The sequence below is a fragment of the Lepidochelys olivacea genome, assembly GCF_965140295.1.
Source record: "Lepidochelys olivacea isolate rLepOli2 genome assembly, chromosome: 2".
Taxonomy (NCBI): domain Eukaryota; kingdom Metazoa; phylum Chordata; order Testudines; family Cheloniidae; genus Lepidochelys; species Lepidochelys olivacea.
In genome coordinates this window covers 234431708-234452065 of record NC_140412.1, presented here as the reverse complement: position 1 = coordinate 234452065, position 20358 = coordinate 234431708, and the positions used below count along the sequence as shown (strand labels likewise).

The 20358-nt window shown below is 38.5% G+C and overlaps 1 protein-coding gene across 1 annotated transcript in view; it reads right to left on the bottom strand.

The window, feature by feature from the left end:
* Positions 1–653: 653 nt before the first annotated feature.
* The window catches only part of SPAG6 (sperm associated antigen 6), a 40476-nt gene continuing 20771 nt past the window's right edge, over positions 654–20358 (bottom strand). The window contains exons 5-11 of the mRNA XM_084620287.1: positions 18734–18939; positions 17604–17777; positions 15520–15672; positions 13584–13775; positions 12311–12427; positions 7189–7334; positions 654–3449 (exon numbers count right to left, since the gene is read on the bottom strand). Of these exons, the coding sequence (XP_084476413.1) occupies positions 3383–3449; positions 7189–7334; positions 12311–12427; positions 13584–13775; positions 15520–15672; positions 17604–17777; positions 18734–18939 (1055 nt within the window). The 3' untranslated portion in view covers positions 654–3382. The remainder of the gene's footprint in view (positions 3450–7188; positions 7335–12310; positions 12428–13583; positions 13776–15519; positions 15673–17603; positions 17778–18733; positions 18940–20358) is intronic.

Here is a 20358-nt window from a genome sequence, read left to right as displayed (position 1 = left end):
GCTGCTAAAAGGATTACAATTCTGAACATCCCTGCACTGTTTCCAGGCCCTAGCCTCTGCTGAGTCACATAACAACTCCAGAAGTGGTGCTTTCAGTAAACAGAATCCTGCTCAAATGGAAAGGTGAGCGCCAGCCTGGGTTCTTTGTACCAGATCGTCCTGCAAGGCTCTCCTGTGGTAAAGCCAGGATTGTGGGAGCCTGGGGGAAGCCTGCCAGGATTCAAATGCAGCCCCTAGGAGGAGAGCTGTGAAGAACCTTCAACTAAGAGCCACAAGGACTTGAACTGAGAAGCCCTGATAGTAGGGCAAAGAATTACCTGAGCCCAAAGAAGGGCTAAAGAAGCTGTGAGTTTAAAGGAACATAACTACTTGTGCCTGGAAGGGTAAAAGGGACAGTTTATATTTATTTTGTGTTATGGGTTAATAAACCAGTCCCCACAAGTGGGAATTATATTTGAAATACGTGGGTGCATGAGATTTCAGAGGGAGATATAGAAGCACTGCTCCAGAGGTAAACTGAGGCAGCAGCTGACCCTTGCACAATCCGCCTTTTCATCAAGCCAACTTCCATGAGTTTGTGTGGGACATGATGCCATTAAACCAGTACAAAACCAGAATTTCTACAGTTAATTCAAATGCAAATGTCTATATTTTATTACATGGAATTGAGACAAAAGATACACACTTGACAGTTGCCACAGTAATGGTGTAAACATTAACATAGATATAGATATTATTTAAACCAAGAGAGAGAAGTCTGAAGTGCTGTAAAACATAGCTATTGAAGCACTGCAAAAAACAGTCGTCATTGAGCTAGTGATCTTAAATTTGAAAATGCAAATAAGTGATAGTGCTGTTTAAGACCTAAATCCTGCCCTGTGCAGCATCAGTGTCCCTGGGGAGTCCTCCAGCCACAGGAGGAGGGAGTGCAATCCAGTGAAGGAGCCTGTTCAACTGCAGGCAACCAGCACAAGATTCTCTAGCATCTCCATTCCCCTGACTGCAGCAGCATGGCAGGATCTAGCAGGATCCTTGGATTATTACTACAGCAGTTAGAGGCCAAATGATTTTATTGGCCTAGGATAAAATGTATAATTGTCTTAAATAATAATTCCCCAGTATTGGGCCAGCTTCTGCCAGGCACCAAGCACCCTCCTTTCACACTGTGTTGTCCTCACAGTTGGAGTGATTGGATGATCTGGTCTACTGTGAGAAATTAGAAAAAGATTTAGAGGTCGGTGGTTGGTTTAGGCCCTGAAATTTACCCGTGCAGAATCCCTGGGATGTACACAGTGTATCATTCATGGGGTATGATATGGTGTTTACTTTCCTTTAGATATTTTGGTTGCTAAGGAAGGAACCCACCTGGTATGGTCTATGAATAACTCCATATCAGAATTCATGAAGCCTCTCAGCTTCCACTTCAATTAGGGCTAGATACTGCAAGGTGCTGTGTACTCTACTCCCTCTGAAAAGCGTGGAAGCTGATAGTACTCACACCTCACAGCAGGGACTCAGCCCTTTGTAGAATTAGTCCTTTAGTCAAGATAGCCCATCAATATTTTTGTAAACTGCTGAAAATGATGCTGACAAGAATAAAAGAAAATAGAAATTTAGAATTTGGCCAAGGAAACCCACTCTAAATTATTTCCAACTACACTGAAGCATTGCTCCTGTTATATATAGTTAATTCCTGTTTTATAAACTTACTCAGTTAATACATTTTTTCAGAAAGTAGAAAAATTAATTTGACACATTTTATTGTATGTCAAAAGTGTTCTCTTTAATGCAGGGTTTTCAAACGTCTCTCCCCACATTGAGTAGTTCAACACTCCACTGTAGAAACAAAATTCTTATTATTCTTTCAAAGAAAATGTTACATACTAGAGGGAGAAAAATGGTCAGTAGTTCAAAGGGAATGACAAATGACTATGCCAGGTAAGCTAGTGAATACTCAGGGCTACATCCTATCCTGTGCTGCACTGGTACCCAAGAGGGATAAGAGGAATTTAAGAGTCTTATTACAACACGTAAGAGGGAAAAATCTCTCCATAGTGCTCCAACAAGCACTAAAAAGCCAACAGCTAATATCTGCAACATACCTGTGTGGGCATGACCTATGGATGAGGGACTCTCTTTAGGCTCTGGTCCTGTTTGGACCCAATTCTGCAGTGTGCCAATTGTCTCCTGACAAATGCTGAGCAACCTCAAGTCCTGTTCAAATCACTGGGAGTAAAGTGCCCTCAATTCACTGAAGATGCTCAGTATTTTGCAGGCATTATTCTGAGGGCCCATTCTGTGAGCTGTTGAGTACTTCCTGCCAGATGCTGCGTACTTTCAATCAGAGTTGAAAGTGCTCTGAATCTGACACGACCTTACAGGATCTGGCCCCTATGTACATACAGAAAGTTCCGTTTGGGTGCTCCCCGATCAGAGGGGAAGAGAAGTGTGCTGCCCCTTCCCATCATGAGAAATCTTGCCTTGAGCAGCAGGACTCCTGCAGAGGATGCACTGGCCAGGATTCCTGGTCTACCATACTGCACCAGCCAAGGTAGGATTTGATCCTCATATCGCTGTCAGACCCTGACGCTTGTCTATTTTACACCTACTTTGGCCCCTAGAGACCAAAATCGTACCTCATAAGTCAGTCTCTTGCTTTCCATCAGGGAGGGGTTGGAAATGTTTCAGAGGAAAACATAATAAATTGATTGCATAATAAAAAAGGGTTAGGATTCTCTCAGACCTGGGCAGCTCTAACGTATATATAAAGGTACAAACAGGAAAATGGTTACGATACTGGGAAAGCCAAAGCCTGGGCCCAGGTCAGATAACCACTAACTTTCCTTGAGGAAATAAAGAATAAGGACTGATTCTACAAAGAGTTTTTCCATCACAAATCCTTGCCCTCACATGGAGTTCTAGTGAAACATGGGGTAATAACTACTTGTAGGATCAGGCAGAAAAATCAGAAAAGGAGGAGCAAAACTTGAGAAACTAATTATATACAGAACAAAATTGCTGGAGACGCTGAGCTCCCTCAACTTCCATTGAGGACAGTGGGAACTGAAGAGGGCTCCCGAGTACATCCAGGCAGTGCTCAGCTGCCTGCAGCATGAGTGACTTTTGAGAAACATGAACTCCTGACATTTGAGAAGCCCTGTTCTCAATGTAAGCTTACACAAACACTACAGCACAAGAAAGGGTCAAGGTTATTTCTTCAAACTGACAAAGGATTAACAATGATGATTAATAGTTCAGAGAATAGGAGAAAGATAAATATTTCAGAATTCAGCAAAACTTTCTGGCTATACTGTACTGTATTTTCATGCCCATCATAAAAGCACATATGAGAAAGAGTATTTTAACAGAAAAACTGAAGCATTTATAAAACTGGTTGATAATTTTCCACCCTTTCCAGAAGTGCATCAGAATATCCAGGAGAATAATACCTGAAAAAGAAACATTTTGTCTGTGTATTAGACAAGAGAATATATATTATGCTAAATATTTAAATTATACTAATATCTAGTGTATTTATTACAAAAACTGCTAGACTCAAACTTGGGTTCTAGCTCAAGAAGATCTGTAATTATCCACCTGTAATCCTGTAAGAGACTGTTTCTGTACAACCTTGCATCTTGTGTCGTCATTTACCCTTGAGCAAAATGACTGTAAAATGCCAGTATTCAGACTTATAGGACCAGATTTTCAGAATTGCTCAGTATTCAATTAGAGTCAGATTTTCAAAAAGAGCTCAGCTCCCATTTCGGCACTTAAAGGAAGTGGCCAGTTTTCAAGAGAGCTCAGCACCCAACAGAACTCTTCTCAATGGGAGCTGCTGGGTGTTGAGATCTTGAGAAACACTGGCCCTTAATGCAAAGCAGGAGTTTCCACAGAATGGCTGTCACAGCATAATGGTTTACGGCTGCCAGAGAAATGCAAGTGCATGTGTCGAGAACTAATGCAAAGGCAAAAAGCTGATTAATGTACAATGTTAGTAACAGTGATCTTGTAACAATGTTTTATGGCAGTGATCTTATGTCTGTAATACCAAATGACTGATGGAGATTATATTATTCAAGAGATTTTTATTAGAGTAGAAATTCACTGTGACTTTACTGACCTACTGCATTCTGACTGGCTTTGAGAACAGACCAGTGTGCCTCAAGTAATCAGAGGCCAGCATTTTATTTTATTTTATTTTGTTTTTTAAGCAGGCTGCCCTTTTCTGAATAAGCTTGCTGCTGACCAGTTGAAGGCTTTTTGTTTTTGCTTTTTTAACAGAACTGTACCATTTACCTAAAGGTTCATTGGTGAAAATTTATAAAATCCTTCCAAACCTGCAGGCCTCAAGCATATTACACTATAGTTCATGGTTTGACATAGATGCTAGAATTTTGTCTGCACTGAGATTTCTAATAAATATGCTTAGTTTAGACTTCATAGAAGCCAAATTTTAAAATTTGTGCACATTTTTATGTACACCCGGATCTGATGTAAATCCATACATGCCCCAGTGTGTGTGTAAATCAGTGTTTATGCCCATACCCAGCTATGTATGCAAAATCTCACCTATGTGCATCAGATATTTGCATGTCTAAGTCAGATGTGCACTTTTATGCTCACTTCTTTGTAAATTAAGCCCTATTTTTATTACCTAGAAAAACTGCAAACTACAAAGGATCATTGATTTGGTAAATCATTCATGGATTTTTTAAAAACCTATATCCGTGGGGTGAAATATTCTAAAGACATCTAAAGGAATTATTAATTCTATTAACCTATAGGGTCCAGGGGAGAATTTTATCCTTTATTTACCCTAAATAAAGTCCTAACAAAGGCTTTTGAAAGTCCATTGCATACTGATTTCTTTATGCTGGACTAGTTTGTTTCTATTCCAACTTGGCAAGATAAGACCAAGAAAAACTACGTTAAATTTTTCCAATGCTTTGCTTAGAAACAACCATGGTCAAAGTCTCTCTCCCTTGAGAAACTTCTGGAGAATTTCCTTTGTCGGTGGGATTCATTGAAGACTTTGCATTGAGGAATTTACAACAGTCAAGTTGCTCCCTTTTTTACAAGCCACCAAAGCTTACAAAAACCATGTCCTGCATTCTTGATGTTACACGAATATCAGACTTAAGAGAGCTGGATGAAATTTCAAAATCAACACACAGACCAGGAAAGGAATAGCTGTATATACCTCAATATTTCCAAATCATATTATGGTCATCTTATTCGAGAACAACAAATAAGGTTTTGAATACAGACATTATCAATTTATGCCCAATAGGGAAGCTATATTTATTCTTAATTCTAAAAGTTATTAAGAGTGGAGGCATGCACCCTAGTTGTATAAGAAAAAATCTCTTCAGTGCTATACCAGAAAGAGCCTTCAATCTACATAGTACAGAAGTCTTGCACTGCTAGCTGTCTGTCTAGGTTCTTATACCATACCCATCAGCATAATATCTGAGACTTGTATTACTGTGTATGTTCCTAAGAAAACACAGTAATACTGTATGTCTAAAGATCCATACAGAGCCACTGTGGCACATGTATGCTGCACATCTAAGAACAGTGAAAGCCCTGACTACAAGGAGATAGAAGTAAGGTTTGTTATAACTGAAATGTGTTCAATCAGAAATCCCAAATGCTAGTGCGGGGGGGTGGGGAGTGTTAATAATGCATGGAATTTCTGTTTGCTCCATTCTCCTCACTGATTTTCTACAGAATTTAAAACTTTATATAGTTGTTTTGTAAATCCATTATTAGCTTTTGTGAAAATAACTTTCCAAATGCAAACTAATGTAGCTGTCTTCCTGAATCTGCAGACAGACAGCCTGAAAAAGCAGCTTTACAGGACAAATCCAGCCCTGACCTCTGGAGCACCATAAGGGCCCAAAGAGGTGGCGGGGGTGGAGGGGAGGAAGCTTAAAGGGCACATTTTCTTCATTACACCAATGGCATGTTTCTTTGCTTCCCCTAACAAAAAAAGTAGTTTGTAGCTAAAGGAAACATGAAGTATAGCCAAAAAATGTAAACAAATGTATTTTTTTATTCTGTATTGTTACTCTTCATAGCTTGAAAATGTCTTCATGATTCTTTACCCCTTTGGCAGTCACTGAGTTTTCCCTTGCAGAAGCAAACAGGACTCCATTTCTGTACAACTTCTAATTTGCAGCAGCTATTAGCCAGTGTTTAACTTGTGCCAGAGCTTTCCAGGGCTGAGCCCTGGCACCTCAAGGCTTGGCAGTTCATGGCCCCAGCACCTTTCATTGCAAATTAAGCACTGCTATTAGCTAACAAATGCTGTTTACGATAGTTAAAATTGATGACGCTGATGCAAAGAACCAGTACAGGGAGTGCAACAGTACAACATCCCCATAAGTATGTTGCTGAAGTGAAGAACTGGTAAATGGATATCTAGAATTCAGGAGGAGATTTCCCTCCTTGTTATAAGTTAAGGTTGGCGACATTTTGAGTGCCAGCTATTTAACAGTATTTCTGTATTCATTAAGAGCAAAACTCACCTTGGTGCAGACAGCTGGTGCATGGTCCTTTATACAGAACTTAAGCCTCATGAGGAGGTTCAGGGAAGGAGCAGCTGTGGTTGCAGCAACAGAGCAGGAGGCTCTCTGCACCCTGGTACACTGAAGGAAGTTTCAGCGAAGCCTCGGAACAGGCTTAAAGTTAGCTCAAAGAACAGTGTTTGGGAAGTCAGAGGAGACACCAAAAGATACATTAGCTGGATTCCATGGCCTGAATACTCCATGTATGAGGCAGAGACTGCTACTGCAGCTTACCGATTAGCATGGCATCCCGAAGGGTGGTGTTGCAGCCCCAGAGCCTGACTGGTAGATGTGGAAGTTAATTCTATTCCCCAACTCCCACTTAGTTCCCTGCAAAAAGTCAATCTTGGGTTTATTTAGGAAGAGGTAAATTTGAACCTGAGAGGCAATTTAAAAAAGATAATAATAAAGCATTCACAACGACAGGAAAGTATCTGTCTAATTTTTTGTTCATCCAACAACTCTTTGGGGCTGATAACCAAAGATGATCATTAATTTTAAAAGGGCATTCACACAGACCTTAAATTATATTTTAAATCTTTCGTTTTGTGTCATTGCTTTGAAGACAATCTAACAATGTAACAACTATGAATTGCTACGACTTCAGTTTCCTCACCTTACTATTTCCTCTGGGTAACAGTTGTTAATAGTGTTGATGTACTCTTGAAGAAGTGACCCTGGCTCTGCTTTTATCTCTTGAACTTTTTTAAGTCCACCACTTGTTACAAAGAGACGTCGTGCTTTGCTATCATGCGGCAGCACCTACAAAAAATGAAGTACATGAGTGTTAAACTTTCCTTTAAAAGAGCCTTCTACATTGCTAAGCTTTAATATTAAAAAAAAAAAATCAGAGAACATACACAGAGAATGAGATAAAACAGAATTGCAACCAATATTCAAAGATGTAGCACCTCCTGTAATAAAGGTTTTATTTTAACTTGTTGGTTAACTAGGAACAATTAAATCTTGAGCCACCTCCACAGAGCTGCAACATAATTTGACTTGTTCATTTAATATACACCACTGTAAATCATAAAAAAATGCTTATGACAGCTTTATGCAATTAATATTTTAATTGTTTCTACAAAACAACATGCCTGTGAAGATGAAACAAACAGAAAACTAACATGGAATGATAATTGCACCTGTCCCATTACCACTGAGTTTTTTAAATCTTTTATATTGATTCACTCAGTTTATTTGTACAGCAGATTTTCATATCATTCTTATGATCTAATATGGAATGTTACTATCAACTCAAATTCCTGGATATTAAAAATCATGGATCAAATCCCGCAATCCGTCTGTGTAGCCATGGATGGCCCCTACAGATAGCAAAAATGCAACGTTTCTTCTGCAAAAAAGGGATGGAAAGCAGAAGTGGTAAGTAAAGGGATTTTGCAGCCCCCTGAATGATGCTGATATGCAGCTCTCTCCAGAGGAGGAGGAGGGTTGTGGGCAGGCAAAAAGAATGGTAGTAGTTGGCCAGTGGGTCTACTAGGCCAGAATGGTATGTGGAGTGAAACAATGAGCTGTTACAACTACATCTACATCACAAAAATAGCCATGATTGATTAAACATGGTTGTACCCAACCCTGTAGATTAAACCCTACATGGGCAAAAGCACTTTATAACTTGATCTGGCCCCATTTAATCTGGCTGGGCAAACCAAGTTTTAAATTTGGTTGTGTTTCAGTTGTTGTTAACTAGCATGTTGGAAAAAAAGAGCAACTATGCTAAAAGAGTGGGGAAAAGGAATGAGACACGTTCCCCATCATGTAGATGAGCTAACAGTTTGATCAGACAAACTTCATTTCTCTAGTTCCTTTTGTACCATATAAAACACCCCCAGAAGGATTAAACAACAGACTGTCCTGGACCTCAGGTAGAGAGGGCAAAGGGAGAAAGCAAGGAGCTTGTCCCCATTACCACTTCATGCAAGGGCCAGGAACAATTACAATCCCTTCACTGTGGAATTGCTGCATCCAAGGGCACAAATTACCTAAAAGGGGATAGCAAGGGGGTAAGCCACACCCCTTCCTCCCTCCATACTGGCTCCCAAAGCTGGCTGGGGGGAGCAGGATGCACCCTCCCCTTAAGCAAGAGAGATCTTAGGGAGGGACTGTGTTTCTCAGAGAGGCACAGTCCTTCCCTCAACCCACACTGAGACAGTGTGGTGATGCACAGACCTGTACTCAGGGCATTGTTCAAATGGCCATAGCCTCCCCACAGTGAAGTGCACTTTAGACAATAAGGCTTTTACTTGGCTATAAGTTAGCTGATGGAAGCAATCTCCGTAATGTCCAAGGACAGAGAATTTCCGAGTTATGGTGCAAAAGAAACACTTTTACTGCAAAGAACTTCATATAAATGTATACATTACACATAAACCACCCAAGCATAGTTGGGTGAGGAGAAGCATAAAGAACCAACATGTCATCCAATATAAACTGTGTCCAAGCCATTTACAGCATTAGAAACAGCAAGAATCCATACAATGGGCAGCTAGCTATTAAGAACTCCCTTCATGACTTGCTGTGGTCAGCAGAGCTGGTTGGGAATTTTCAGAAAATGCTGATTTGTTGAAACCATTCATGCGGAAGAGTCAGTTTCAACCATTATTTTCAAAATTGAAAAAACATTTTGTTTTAACATTTTTTTAAATGAAAAAATCCATTTTTCCAGGTTGAAACTGCTTTTCCTTTTGAAATGTAAGTTAGTTATAGTAAGAAAGAAAAAAAAGAGAGAGAGGGTTACTCACTTTGTGCAGTAACTGAAGTTTTTTGAGATGTGTCCCCCTTTGGGTGCTCCACTTCAGGTGCTGGTATGTCCCAGTGCCGTTGATTGGAGATTTTTGGTAGCAGTGTTCGGTCAGGACATGCGTGCACAGTAGCTGTCTCACTGCACTGTTGGAGTCTCATCTAGCGTGCATGCAGCCCGACCTCTTCAGTTCCTTCTCTACCGTAGAGTCCTTGTATCAACCTCCAAAGTAGAGGGGAGGAGAGTGGGTAGTGAAGTACCCACAGGGACTCACATGTTGAAGAACCTCAGTTACTGCACCAGGTGAGTAACTCTCTCTTCTTTGAGTGCAGTCCCTGTGGATGCTCCACTTCAGGTGATTGTAGAACAGTGTCCACTATGGCTGGGGGGACTTTGGAGTTACATGCATAGTGGAGGAGAGGACTGGTAGACCCAGCATGGCATCAGCTTGTGAATCTTGTGTAATTGCTCACTAGTTAATGAACACATGTTCTGAGGCCCATGTAGCTGCTCTGCAGATCTCTGAGATATGTGATGGATTGGACCTCCTTTTTGGGGTGCCACCGGATGTGCGGAGGTCCCACTGAGCCCACCTGTCCCACCAGCCTGGGCTGCCCCTACTCTGTGCTGCTGTGACAGATTATCAAGCCCCTTTCCAGCGCACACACACAAGTAGGGACACACCCAACTCAGAATGACACCCAGAGACTGCGATCAGCTGTGTGGGAGGACTCAGCTAGGGGATTGCCCAGCACTCTGGTGTGCAAACCCAAAATTAGATTGTCTTGCGCTATATAGAGTTCTATATAGCATAAGCTCATGAAAATTGCCCCCTCCCTGAACGTGGAGGAAGATAGACACAGCTCTTTGCCCCCCCAGTTATGAATTGCACAAACTGGGTTTCAGAAAACAAAACAAGTTTATTAACTATAAAGAATTAGAATTTTAAGTGATTCTAATGGATAGCAAACAGAACAAAGCAGATCACTGAGCAAAATAAACAAATACACATCCTAAGCTTAATTCACTAAAGAAACTGGTTACAAATAGCAATTTCTCACCCTAACTTATCTAAGGTATCTACCTAATATTTTTCTTTTTTCTCTTTCTACAGGGGAAGATGCTGACGCACTGCCCCAAGTTCCATCTTCAGCCAAGGATGGTTGAGAAGGAACTGAAGGGGTTGGGTCGTGCGCACACTAGCTGAGACTCCAACAGTGCAGTGAGACAGCTACTGCACATGCGCATCCCATCCAAACACTGCAACAGAAGATCTCTGATCAACAGCACCAGGATGCACCAACACCTGAAGTGGTGCACCCATAGGGACAGCACTCAAAGAAGAATATAAAAATTTCAAATGGTCAAAATCAAAATGTAATGTTTCAAATAAGCTGAACCAAGAATTTTTTCAGATTTTCAGTTCACAAACATTTTTGAGATTGACTTTTCATCCTGATGTTGAACTTTTCAGTACCTCAAAATTTTTTGCAGGATAGGAAAATGGTTTCCTGGCCAGCTCCAGTGGTCAACACACATAAGCAACGTGGCACTGGTATTTTGAACAAATGTGCAATCCTTATTGGTTTAGACAGATGTATAAACAAACCTGTGAAATGTAGTACTAGATAATATCAGAACATTTTATTTGGGCATTTCCAGCAAAGAACACCACAGCAGGACAATCTGGCACTCTCTACTAAAGGTTTATGCAATATTGTATTTGAAAGAAGAAAGGCCTATAGTGGAGTGGGATTCCCTAACAGCTGGTCACCATGGCAGAAACAACTAAAATCCCTAAAATACCTAAAATCCATGACAATTATTCAGAGTTTAAATAAAATATTTTAATTACATTAATTTTTACCTTTCTTTATATTTTGCTCAAATCTGTTACTGAAATAACAGACACAATTGCACATTTTAAAGAGTTTGGAAGAAGATTTAGGATTTTTCCACCTAGTCCAGGACTGGAGTCAAAAGATAAAACACAGAACTGGAGAAGCTTTTACTTTTAAAACAATTTTTCAAATAATTGATTCAATTCACCCGTGCAGAGAGCTTGCACTAGACCTAAAACATGGCTTCAGTGGAACTTAAGCGATGCACTGACCTAGTGGGGTTCTCTGCATAAGAGATAATTTTCTACTTTGGCAGAGGAGGAAGACAGTGTCTTGCTTATGAGTAAGGCTAAGATTTTTTGACGGTTATTTTTAATAAAGTCACAGACAGGTCACCAGCAGCAAACAAAAATTCACGAGCCCGTGACTTTTACTAAAAATAACCATACAAGCCACAGCAGAGGTGCACAGCCCCAGCTGCAGCCCTCACTATGGGGCAGAGGCGCACAGCCCCGGCAGTGGCCACCGGTGGAAGCCATGGGGCTATGTGGGGAGCATAGCCCTGGCTCCAGCCACAGCCTCAGCTGAAGAAGTCACGGACGTCCGGTAAAATCACAGAATCCGTAACTGCTGTGACCTCCGTGACTAAATCGTAGCCTTACTTATGGTGACTGCTTTCTTCCCCATCCAGGATTATCACTGACAGTTCCAGAGACAGCAGTATCTACCCCTCTTCAGCTAGAACAGGTCAGTCCCAGGTAGGATCTTAGGTTAATAAAAGGAAAATGGATATATTTGAGGCCCCTACCACCCACCTCCTGAAAGAACAGCTCAGACTGATTTTAGGAATACTTCAGGAATACTGGATGACATGCTGTCTAAGCTGGAGACATAGGGTGGTCAAGATAATAGCTTTTATTGGACTAGCTTCTGTTGGTGAAAGAGACAGAGCTCTGTGTAGCTCAAAAGCTTGTCTCTTTCTCCAATATAAGGTGGTCCAGTAAAAGATATTACCTCACCCACCCCCCTTGTCTCTCTAATATCCTGGGACCAACAAAGCTACAACAACACTGCAAACATGCTGTCTAGGTAACAGATGGCTAATCTATCATTCACCAAGCAAAGCCTTTTCTTACCTTACTGAACTGCCCAACTACGTGTTTCAGAATATTGGGAGGCGCATCATGCAGCAAGGGTTCAAGTGCTGGCAGATATGTGCATTTCTGCAAGATGTTCTTTAGGGCCTTTTTAGTCTATTGAAAGGCAAAACAAAATGTCTATAGTAAGACACCAATGAAACAACAATGTGAATTTATGTTCCACCCTCCTGGGGTTTGAAGTCTGATCAATTTGCTTTTTTGGTCAGAATTATTTCAAAAGGGCATTTTTCTGAATCAAAACTATACAATCCATCAATTAATTTAATGAAGAACCAATTGTCGGCTCATCTTATCAAACTGCAAAACAAACCGTCAGTGCATCATATTCCTATTAAGTTATCTACTCAAAGTAATGGCAATTGTCCTCTGAGTACAAGGGAAAAGGGAGTAGGCCCCCTAAACAAATAAAAATGAAAGTACTGTAATATGACAAAAAAGTTAAATTAAAAGCATGTTTTTAAAAGATTGTATTTGAGTAGTAGTTTATTAGGAGACCTGCCAGTCTGGAGCCACACCTTGTGCTACCACCTCTGCAGAGGGAAGTGAGTGTACATCAGTGCTTGGATCTTAAACCAGAGAAAGTACAGAAAGTAATGACCTAACTGAGTAGGACTGCAGGTTCAGAGAATGTTGGCCTTTTTTTTAATTTTTATTTTGTGACCATTGGCCTTAAAACTCTGAAAATGGCTATATGAAGGTGGGGTCTTCTTACTCAACAGATTTGGGGCTGATCATTCTCTAGTTGCCTTCACAATGGCATGACATGATATGATAAGATAGATATATATATATATATATAGATATAGATATAGATATAGATATAGATATAGATATAGATATAGATATAGATATAGATATAGATATAGATATAGATATAGAGATAGATAGATAGATAGATAGATATTATACCATTACATCATTTCCTGTAATGTCACACAAAAATCTATTTCAACAAAGGGTAATAGGCAGACAGTAACTGGCCCCCTTGAAAATGTGTAATGATGGCCCTAAATATGGACTATACTTTACCCAAGAGTGGTTTTTCTAAGCCAGCAAAAACACATTTCATGCTGACAGCACTTATAAAGTTGTAAGAAAGGCTTATGTGTACAAAAAGTAAAAATACACCATTAGACATCACTCACTGACTGGTAGCATGATAATATTGAATAACAATTAACACTCTGTAATTTTGAAGGACTTAAATCTGATGATTAACAATGCATAATATTTCACACACTGCACCTACTTTTACTTGAAGATCTTCTGAGCTTTCTGTTTCCATATACAGGGAAAGCAGCACTGGTAACACATTCGTTACAGCAACAGCACGTGCATGCTCTGGAGTGTGTCTTCCAATCTGTCCCAAGGCCCAAGCAGCCGCTGCCTTCATATGATCTTCTCGTTCCTCTGACAAGCAGATAGACAGCTGTGGCACCCCCTGTAGTATTCATTAAAAACACAAAACATTATGAATCTAGGGCAGGACTAGACACTGAAACAGATTATTAGAAAAAGCTTGTTTTTTCTATTTCTATTTTTCTGGCTTGAATAAATTGTAAATGAACATGGGATAGAGCTATCATTTTTCAAGTGAACTATGTGGCCAGAAAGAATTTTTTAAAAAATCTATACAAGTCTAACTGGAGAGAGAATATTAAATCTGCCAGTTTCTCTAAGTTTGAGGGCAGTTTGAGTGAACATGTCAGCTACTCCAAAGGATTCAAAGAGCTGATGCCACAATTCAGGCTGCAGCTGAAAGCAAAGCTGCCATTTTTGTCAGACACTGATGTTCCAAGGTCTTTAGTACTTTTTTATTTACTTTATACATTTTTTATGAACAGGAGTCTTTCATAATGTCATTTTTTCCTTTTTCATTGGACACAATTGATCTAAGAACGACCAATACCTTATTACTTAGAGAGATGTTGACCCATAATCACATGAGCTGGGACCTTCGTCAGTTAGATTGCTCCCTTAGTCATGCCCAGTTTATAATTAGAATTATGTATTTTGATAATGCATAACACCTATTCAACTATCCACTGGCCTTAACACACATCAAAACATTATGTTAGATACAATTATATTTAAGAAATATTAAACCCTCTTCTCAACTATTCCACATAGGGTAATTCACCTACCCTCCAACATTATTATCAAACACATTCATTTAAAACTGAAAAATCTACAAACATCAAACTTATTAAATCCAAAGTATCATATGCACAGCTGAATCAAGCTATATAATGCATTTCAGGGACCAAGATTGTGTGTAAGCATGATGATTTTTGTTGTAAATTTATTATACTAGTAGCAGTGCAGTCATAGTGGTTTAGTAAATGATATGCCATTATAAATTTTTGTTTCAAAAAGGATTATTATGTGGGCACAAATATTCATTTTAACAGGAAACATGCTATATAAAGTCACACCTTTTCTTTTCTTTGCGTGTGCAAATGCAACTCAGCATAATTTTACATTTCAACAGATACTTTTTCTGGTAAACCAATCCGTACCAACATTGCACAAAAGCAGCAACTCATTAAGGACCTTACTTTTCCAGACTGTCCGATCATTTTGAACACTTTGAGTAATATTACAGAAGATGCACTCATATCACTGGGTATGTAATCTTGTATCAAAACTATACATGTTTTAAAAAATTGTAATATGGTTAAGTTGTTTATTTAATAAAGGCACACAAATTATAATTCTTATACTGAATAATTTAACCTAAAAATTACATACAACTGCCTAGTCTCATTATTGAAAAGAATGGATATGTTTTATCAGCAGTTTAAGTGCACTGTTACTGCCAAGTGTGAAATTTAATACTGATGTAGTTTTACTCTTTCCTTAATAGTTACCTGTAAGTACATAACTGAAAACCAGGGCCCTGATCTTAAAGTTAACATGTACTTAACTTTAAGTGCTTGAGTAACTTCACTGATTTCAGTGAAGCTACTCAAGTGCTGAAAGTTAAGCATGTGATTAAGTGTTTGCAGGATCAAAACCTAAGGGACATACAAAACAGAAAAATATGCTGGTACTTTTTCTATGATGTGCATTGCTAAACAAATCAATAAACCACTCCACCCAATCATTTGTGGGACTATATTCTACCTCTTCTTCTCAGAAACTCACTGTGAGGGTTATAAGAAAACAAGGAAGCAGGAGCTAACCTTGGAGATGATCACTGCCATTGCCAGGTTCTCAGAATGAGCTGCTACGTAGCCAAGCATCATGATGCCAGGCAGCCTGACGTTTCCTTTGCAGTTGCCAATACAATCAATCACAGCAGCAACTCCTCCTGCATTGACTATAAGTTGTGAAAGCTGAAAGAAAATAAACTAGAGAAATTAGATACTGTAGCGTATCTATAACCATAAAGCAGTATACTCAGGAGAGTATTAAGTATTTCACTCCTGTTTTTTAAAAAGTGTATTTCTATTGTTCACAATCAAGTCACACTGGAGTAAAACTGGAATAACGGAGTGATGAATCAGATCCATTCTTTGGACTTATGAGTGCTAATAGTGTAGCAAAACATCGACAGTGTGATGAATGTCTCTGTTTTCTATTAACTTTACTGCAAGATAAGCTGGACATTGAACGTTATGGACTTGCCTAATCCAAAAATCTATTTAGTAAGTATTTATTGATGAATTATGCAGACGAAAGTTTAACATGCTAATGACTTGTAGAAATTTACATATTGAGCCAGATGCTCATTTACACTAAGGCCCAATTACACCACTCAGTGTGTGAAGAGTCCTTAAAGCAGGTTCATGTGTAATTTGCTCTAAGAAGCCTTGGTGCAAAGAATAATCAGGACTGGGGTCTTTAATGCCCACAGAGTAGATTAAACTGTGGTTTATATTTTTCCAAATGATGTCACCTCTAACATCACTTAGACAGCATCATTTGAGTGGTTTAGGACATCACAAACATTTAGAGATTATATTAATTTCATATTATTATGGGGGATTTTTCCACCTATATTGACGGGTATTTTCAGTTTTATCTAAAATTCCCAAAGCATTTTAGGAACAGGACCATTTTGTTAATGCAACAGCTTGGTTAGAAGATGACCGCTTTAAAAGTTAAGTACTTTAAAAATATAAATACTCTACATGGCTGTTGACTGCAGTCACTTAGGGTCAAATCTTGTATCTGTGCACAGCCACAGAAAACAGAAGGGAAATCCAAGAGAGAGGGGAAGGAATCCTCCCTTTAGGCTGTAGAACAGCCACAAAGCTATTCCATGACTACTACTGCAGCCTCCAGACCTACCAGCCCCACACCCCCCTCCACTGTCCCCTCAAATATGCATAGGGAAGTCCAGTAGAGATGTGCTCCACAGCACTGAGGGGGTTTGGACCACTGCATGAGCTCACCAAATCCTACTGCTGCACTAGTTCCCTTGTGTTTGCAGAAGGAGGCCAAGGGGACAATTTCCAGAATGTTCATATAACTGATATATCTGACTAGTTTAGAAAAGTCCTGGGGCCAGAGTCAGCTCTAGTGTTGCACAAATTCCTTCAGTTGATTTACAGCAGGGATGATTTTGGTCCAATAGCTATCAGTCTAAAGTCAAGCTTGTGGATTAGAACTTTCCAGTGTCAATGAGAGTCATTAGGATTCTATCTAGAGCCTGGTTAGGGCACAATTATTCACAGACCATTGTTGCCGACTTTTGTGATTTTATCTTGAGTCTTATGATATTTAGCGTTCAGTTTCAAGCCTCCAGTTTCTGTAGTTCAGAAGCTCAGCTTTCTAGGCTTTTTAAAAGCAAGTTTTTCTTGCTTTTTAAAAGCAAGTTTTTATGGCTGTGGAAAAAACCTGAAATGTGACTCAAGTATCACCTAAAGGTTCAACAACCAGAAGGAAAAGAAAAAAATCCCAGCATTTTAAAATGCCTCGTGATGTTTAAGCCAATCTCATGATTGGAAGGATAAGAGTGTATCTTGACTCATAATTTTTTAATGTTTGTGGTTGAAGTATTATTAGTGCACTCCCCATTCTCTGCACTGAGACATACTGGTAAGGAAAAGCTAATTATGTACATTGTTCATAGTTTCCTAATCCAATTCATATTCAATTCACATCTCAGAACACCAACAAAAACATTTCCATATTTTTCTAGTGGAAATGACAGAGCCTTTTGCCCTCCCTTTTTAAAAGCAAATGACGGAATAATACGGCATTGTATTTAAAATGTAAAATCTAATGATGCGACCTTGTATTTGCATTTTCAAGGTGTTACCTCAGGCGTGTGCTTTGCTATCTCTCTAATTAAAGTTGCAGCATTTTTCTTGACATATTCATCTGAGTCCTTCAGGCATGTGAGTACAACTGGGAAAATTTCTGCTTCAACCGCCATTTCTGCAAGATCCACAGAATGCTTTGCTATTTGGCTGAGAGCTGAAAGCACCTGACGCTAGTAAACAGAAAATGTTTTATAAGTTATTATTATTATACAAACACCCCACAACACACAAAGTATCATCATACACACAATCTGCTCCATGAAAAAACAAAGCAACACTGAGCAAACAACCAAAGCTATATTGAGTCAATTCACATACCAGTCTAATAGCTGAGAGTATTCACTAGTATCTGATAAAAGTTTCTCCTTAGGTTTACCTCTTAAAATATGCTATATAACAGAAACACAAATACAAGTCATAATTTAACACTATATCATAAAAGAAAATATAGAAACCTATAGTAATTGCTTTTGCTTGCAAAGCATAAGATTGAGACCACAGCTCTTATATTTAAAATATTCCATTTAAGTGTTTAGCTATATTCTTTTTAATCATGATATTTTATTATTTATTTATAGCTGTAACAATAAGACAGTAAAACTGTACACAGGAATGGAACTATATTTTCTATAAACTAAACTATAAATATGACAACTTAAGAGCTATTGAAACACATATTCAATGTATTCCAAAAACAAATACATTATTGTATTTAAATATTAAACTAAAATGTTTTTATAACACAACCAGAAATGTGTAACTCTGCTTTCCAGTAACTGGGTTGTACACGTAATATCTATTAAATCCATTTAACAGGTCTTAAAGTTTAGGGGCTTGGATTTTACATTTAACACCAAATTTGTTTCTTAGATGTCACTACATAAACCTCTCTGTGCACTGCTGCCCTAGAACACAAACACTATTCATTTGAAAGACTAGTTTCACTGTTCCTTATTGAGGAGCTATTGAACACACAAAAATAATCAGAACTCTTTATCAACTGTGTAGTTATGCTTTTTTTGTTAGACATTTCAATAAGATCTTTCTAAATAAATATGGATACCAATGTCCTCAGTTTAGTAACAAATAATGCCTGGTGTAATTTAGAAAAAAAATTTTTAAGTACCTTCAGTTTAGCATCAGGGTTCAGGATCATCTGAGCTAAGTGAGCAATAGCCCCCGCATCCACTACTGTCTGGGCTAACTCTGGAGAATGCTTTGAAATATCACTGAGGGCTGAGGCAGCAATCCTTTTCAAAGCAATTTCTGGCTCCTGGATACAGAGTACTAAAAGAGGAACAGCTCCTGCATCCACCACAGCTTGTGACAGTTCTGTAGGTCCAAGAAAAGTAATTAAGTGAGTATGGGTGACTGACCCTTGTGCAAGCCATTTTTCACCCTGACAGATAGAGCAAAGGAAAAAGGGGAGGGTGTACTTCACTGTCTCGACATCTGCATTTCAAATCAGCCCTCCTGGTTTCATAAACCATGTGGACCAATCCACAACTGAAAAGAATACAGGTCAATAGATGGACCCCCATTTACATGCACACATTTGAGGTAGATTAAGCTGAAATGGTTTGTTATTCTGTGTTTAAAAAAAAAAAAAAAAGAGTAAGCAGATGTCAGCTGTTTAAGCCCTGGCTATTCTGCACTGATCAATAGGCAAGCATTTTATGCATGGCTAACAACAGAGAAAGCTAAAGTACCAAAATTTTACCAACCACCCTAATTAGACAACATTTTGTCCATTTAAATGATAAGCAGATATTAATATGGATCATGTGCCAAATACAGTATTACTATTTTTTAAAAAACATATGTTTTACACTGTTCATTGAAAAAAAAAATGCACCTTGTTTTGTAACAGAACCCCACTAGGAATTGCCACCGTCCATTTAAAAGAAGAACATTTTGATGGCACTAAAATACAAATTCTACCACATATATTTAGCTAAATGAGGTGTATTGTCATTGTGAGATTATGCATTTGAGTTTAGCACAACATCCTTAGCTAACTTCATCTTAATTTAAAAAAAACATGTAATTAGCCGACTTATTCAAGAACTGTAGTATTAGAAATTCATTAGCTCTTTCCCTGTATCTGGCATTAATCACAGTAATGAAATAAGAAATTATTAGATAATGAGGTGCAAAAACTACATGATAGCCATTTTAAGATGTTGAGGAATGAATACAAAACACATTAGTTTCAAATAACCTTTTAGTGTCTTAAATAAGGTTTTGCTACGTTCTATCCTTGTTATGCACATCCATTCTTATCTTTAACATTTAACTTGGTTTACAGTACCATGGCAACATATGGCTATTGTATTTCAAGGACCTAGCTTAGCTTTTCATTTACAGTCCATCAATCAAGGACTTAATCCATATTAAGAAACATATACATATATATACACACACACACACATTTTTTACACACACACAATCTTTCATTAAGTATGTATAGTTATGCAGTCATTATGCTGCTTGTATTTTGTTAGTACCCAAATCATCTTTATGACTCTATGTGTTTTTTGAATTAGTAGACCACAGATGCTCACCCTGACATGCATTGAACACACATGTTTTTACACTGTACTTAGGACTTTACATGGTTAAAGTAATTGTTTTTATGAAGCAATATTTATATTATAAATACAGGAATTTTTAAAAGATTATTACAATTAATCTTCCAGGGTTCACTTTCAAAGAACTATTTTATTGAAAATTAGGGATTTGCGTATGTAC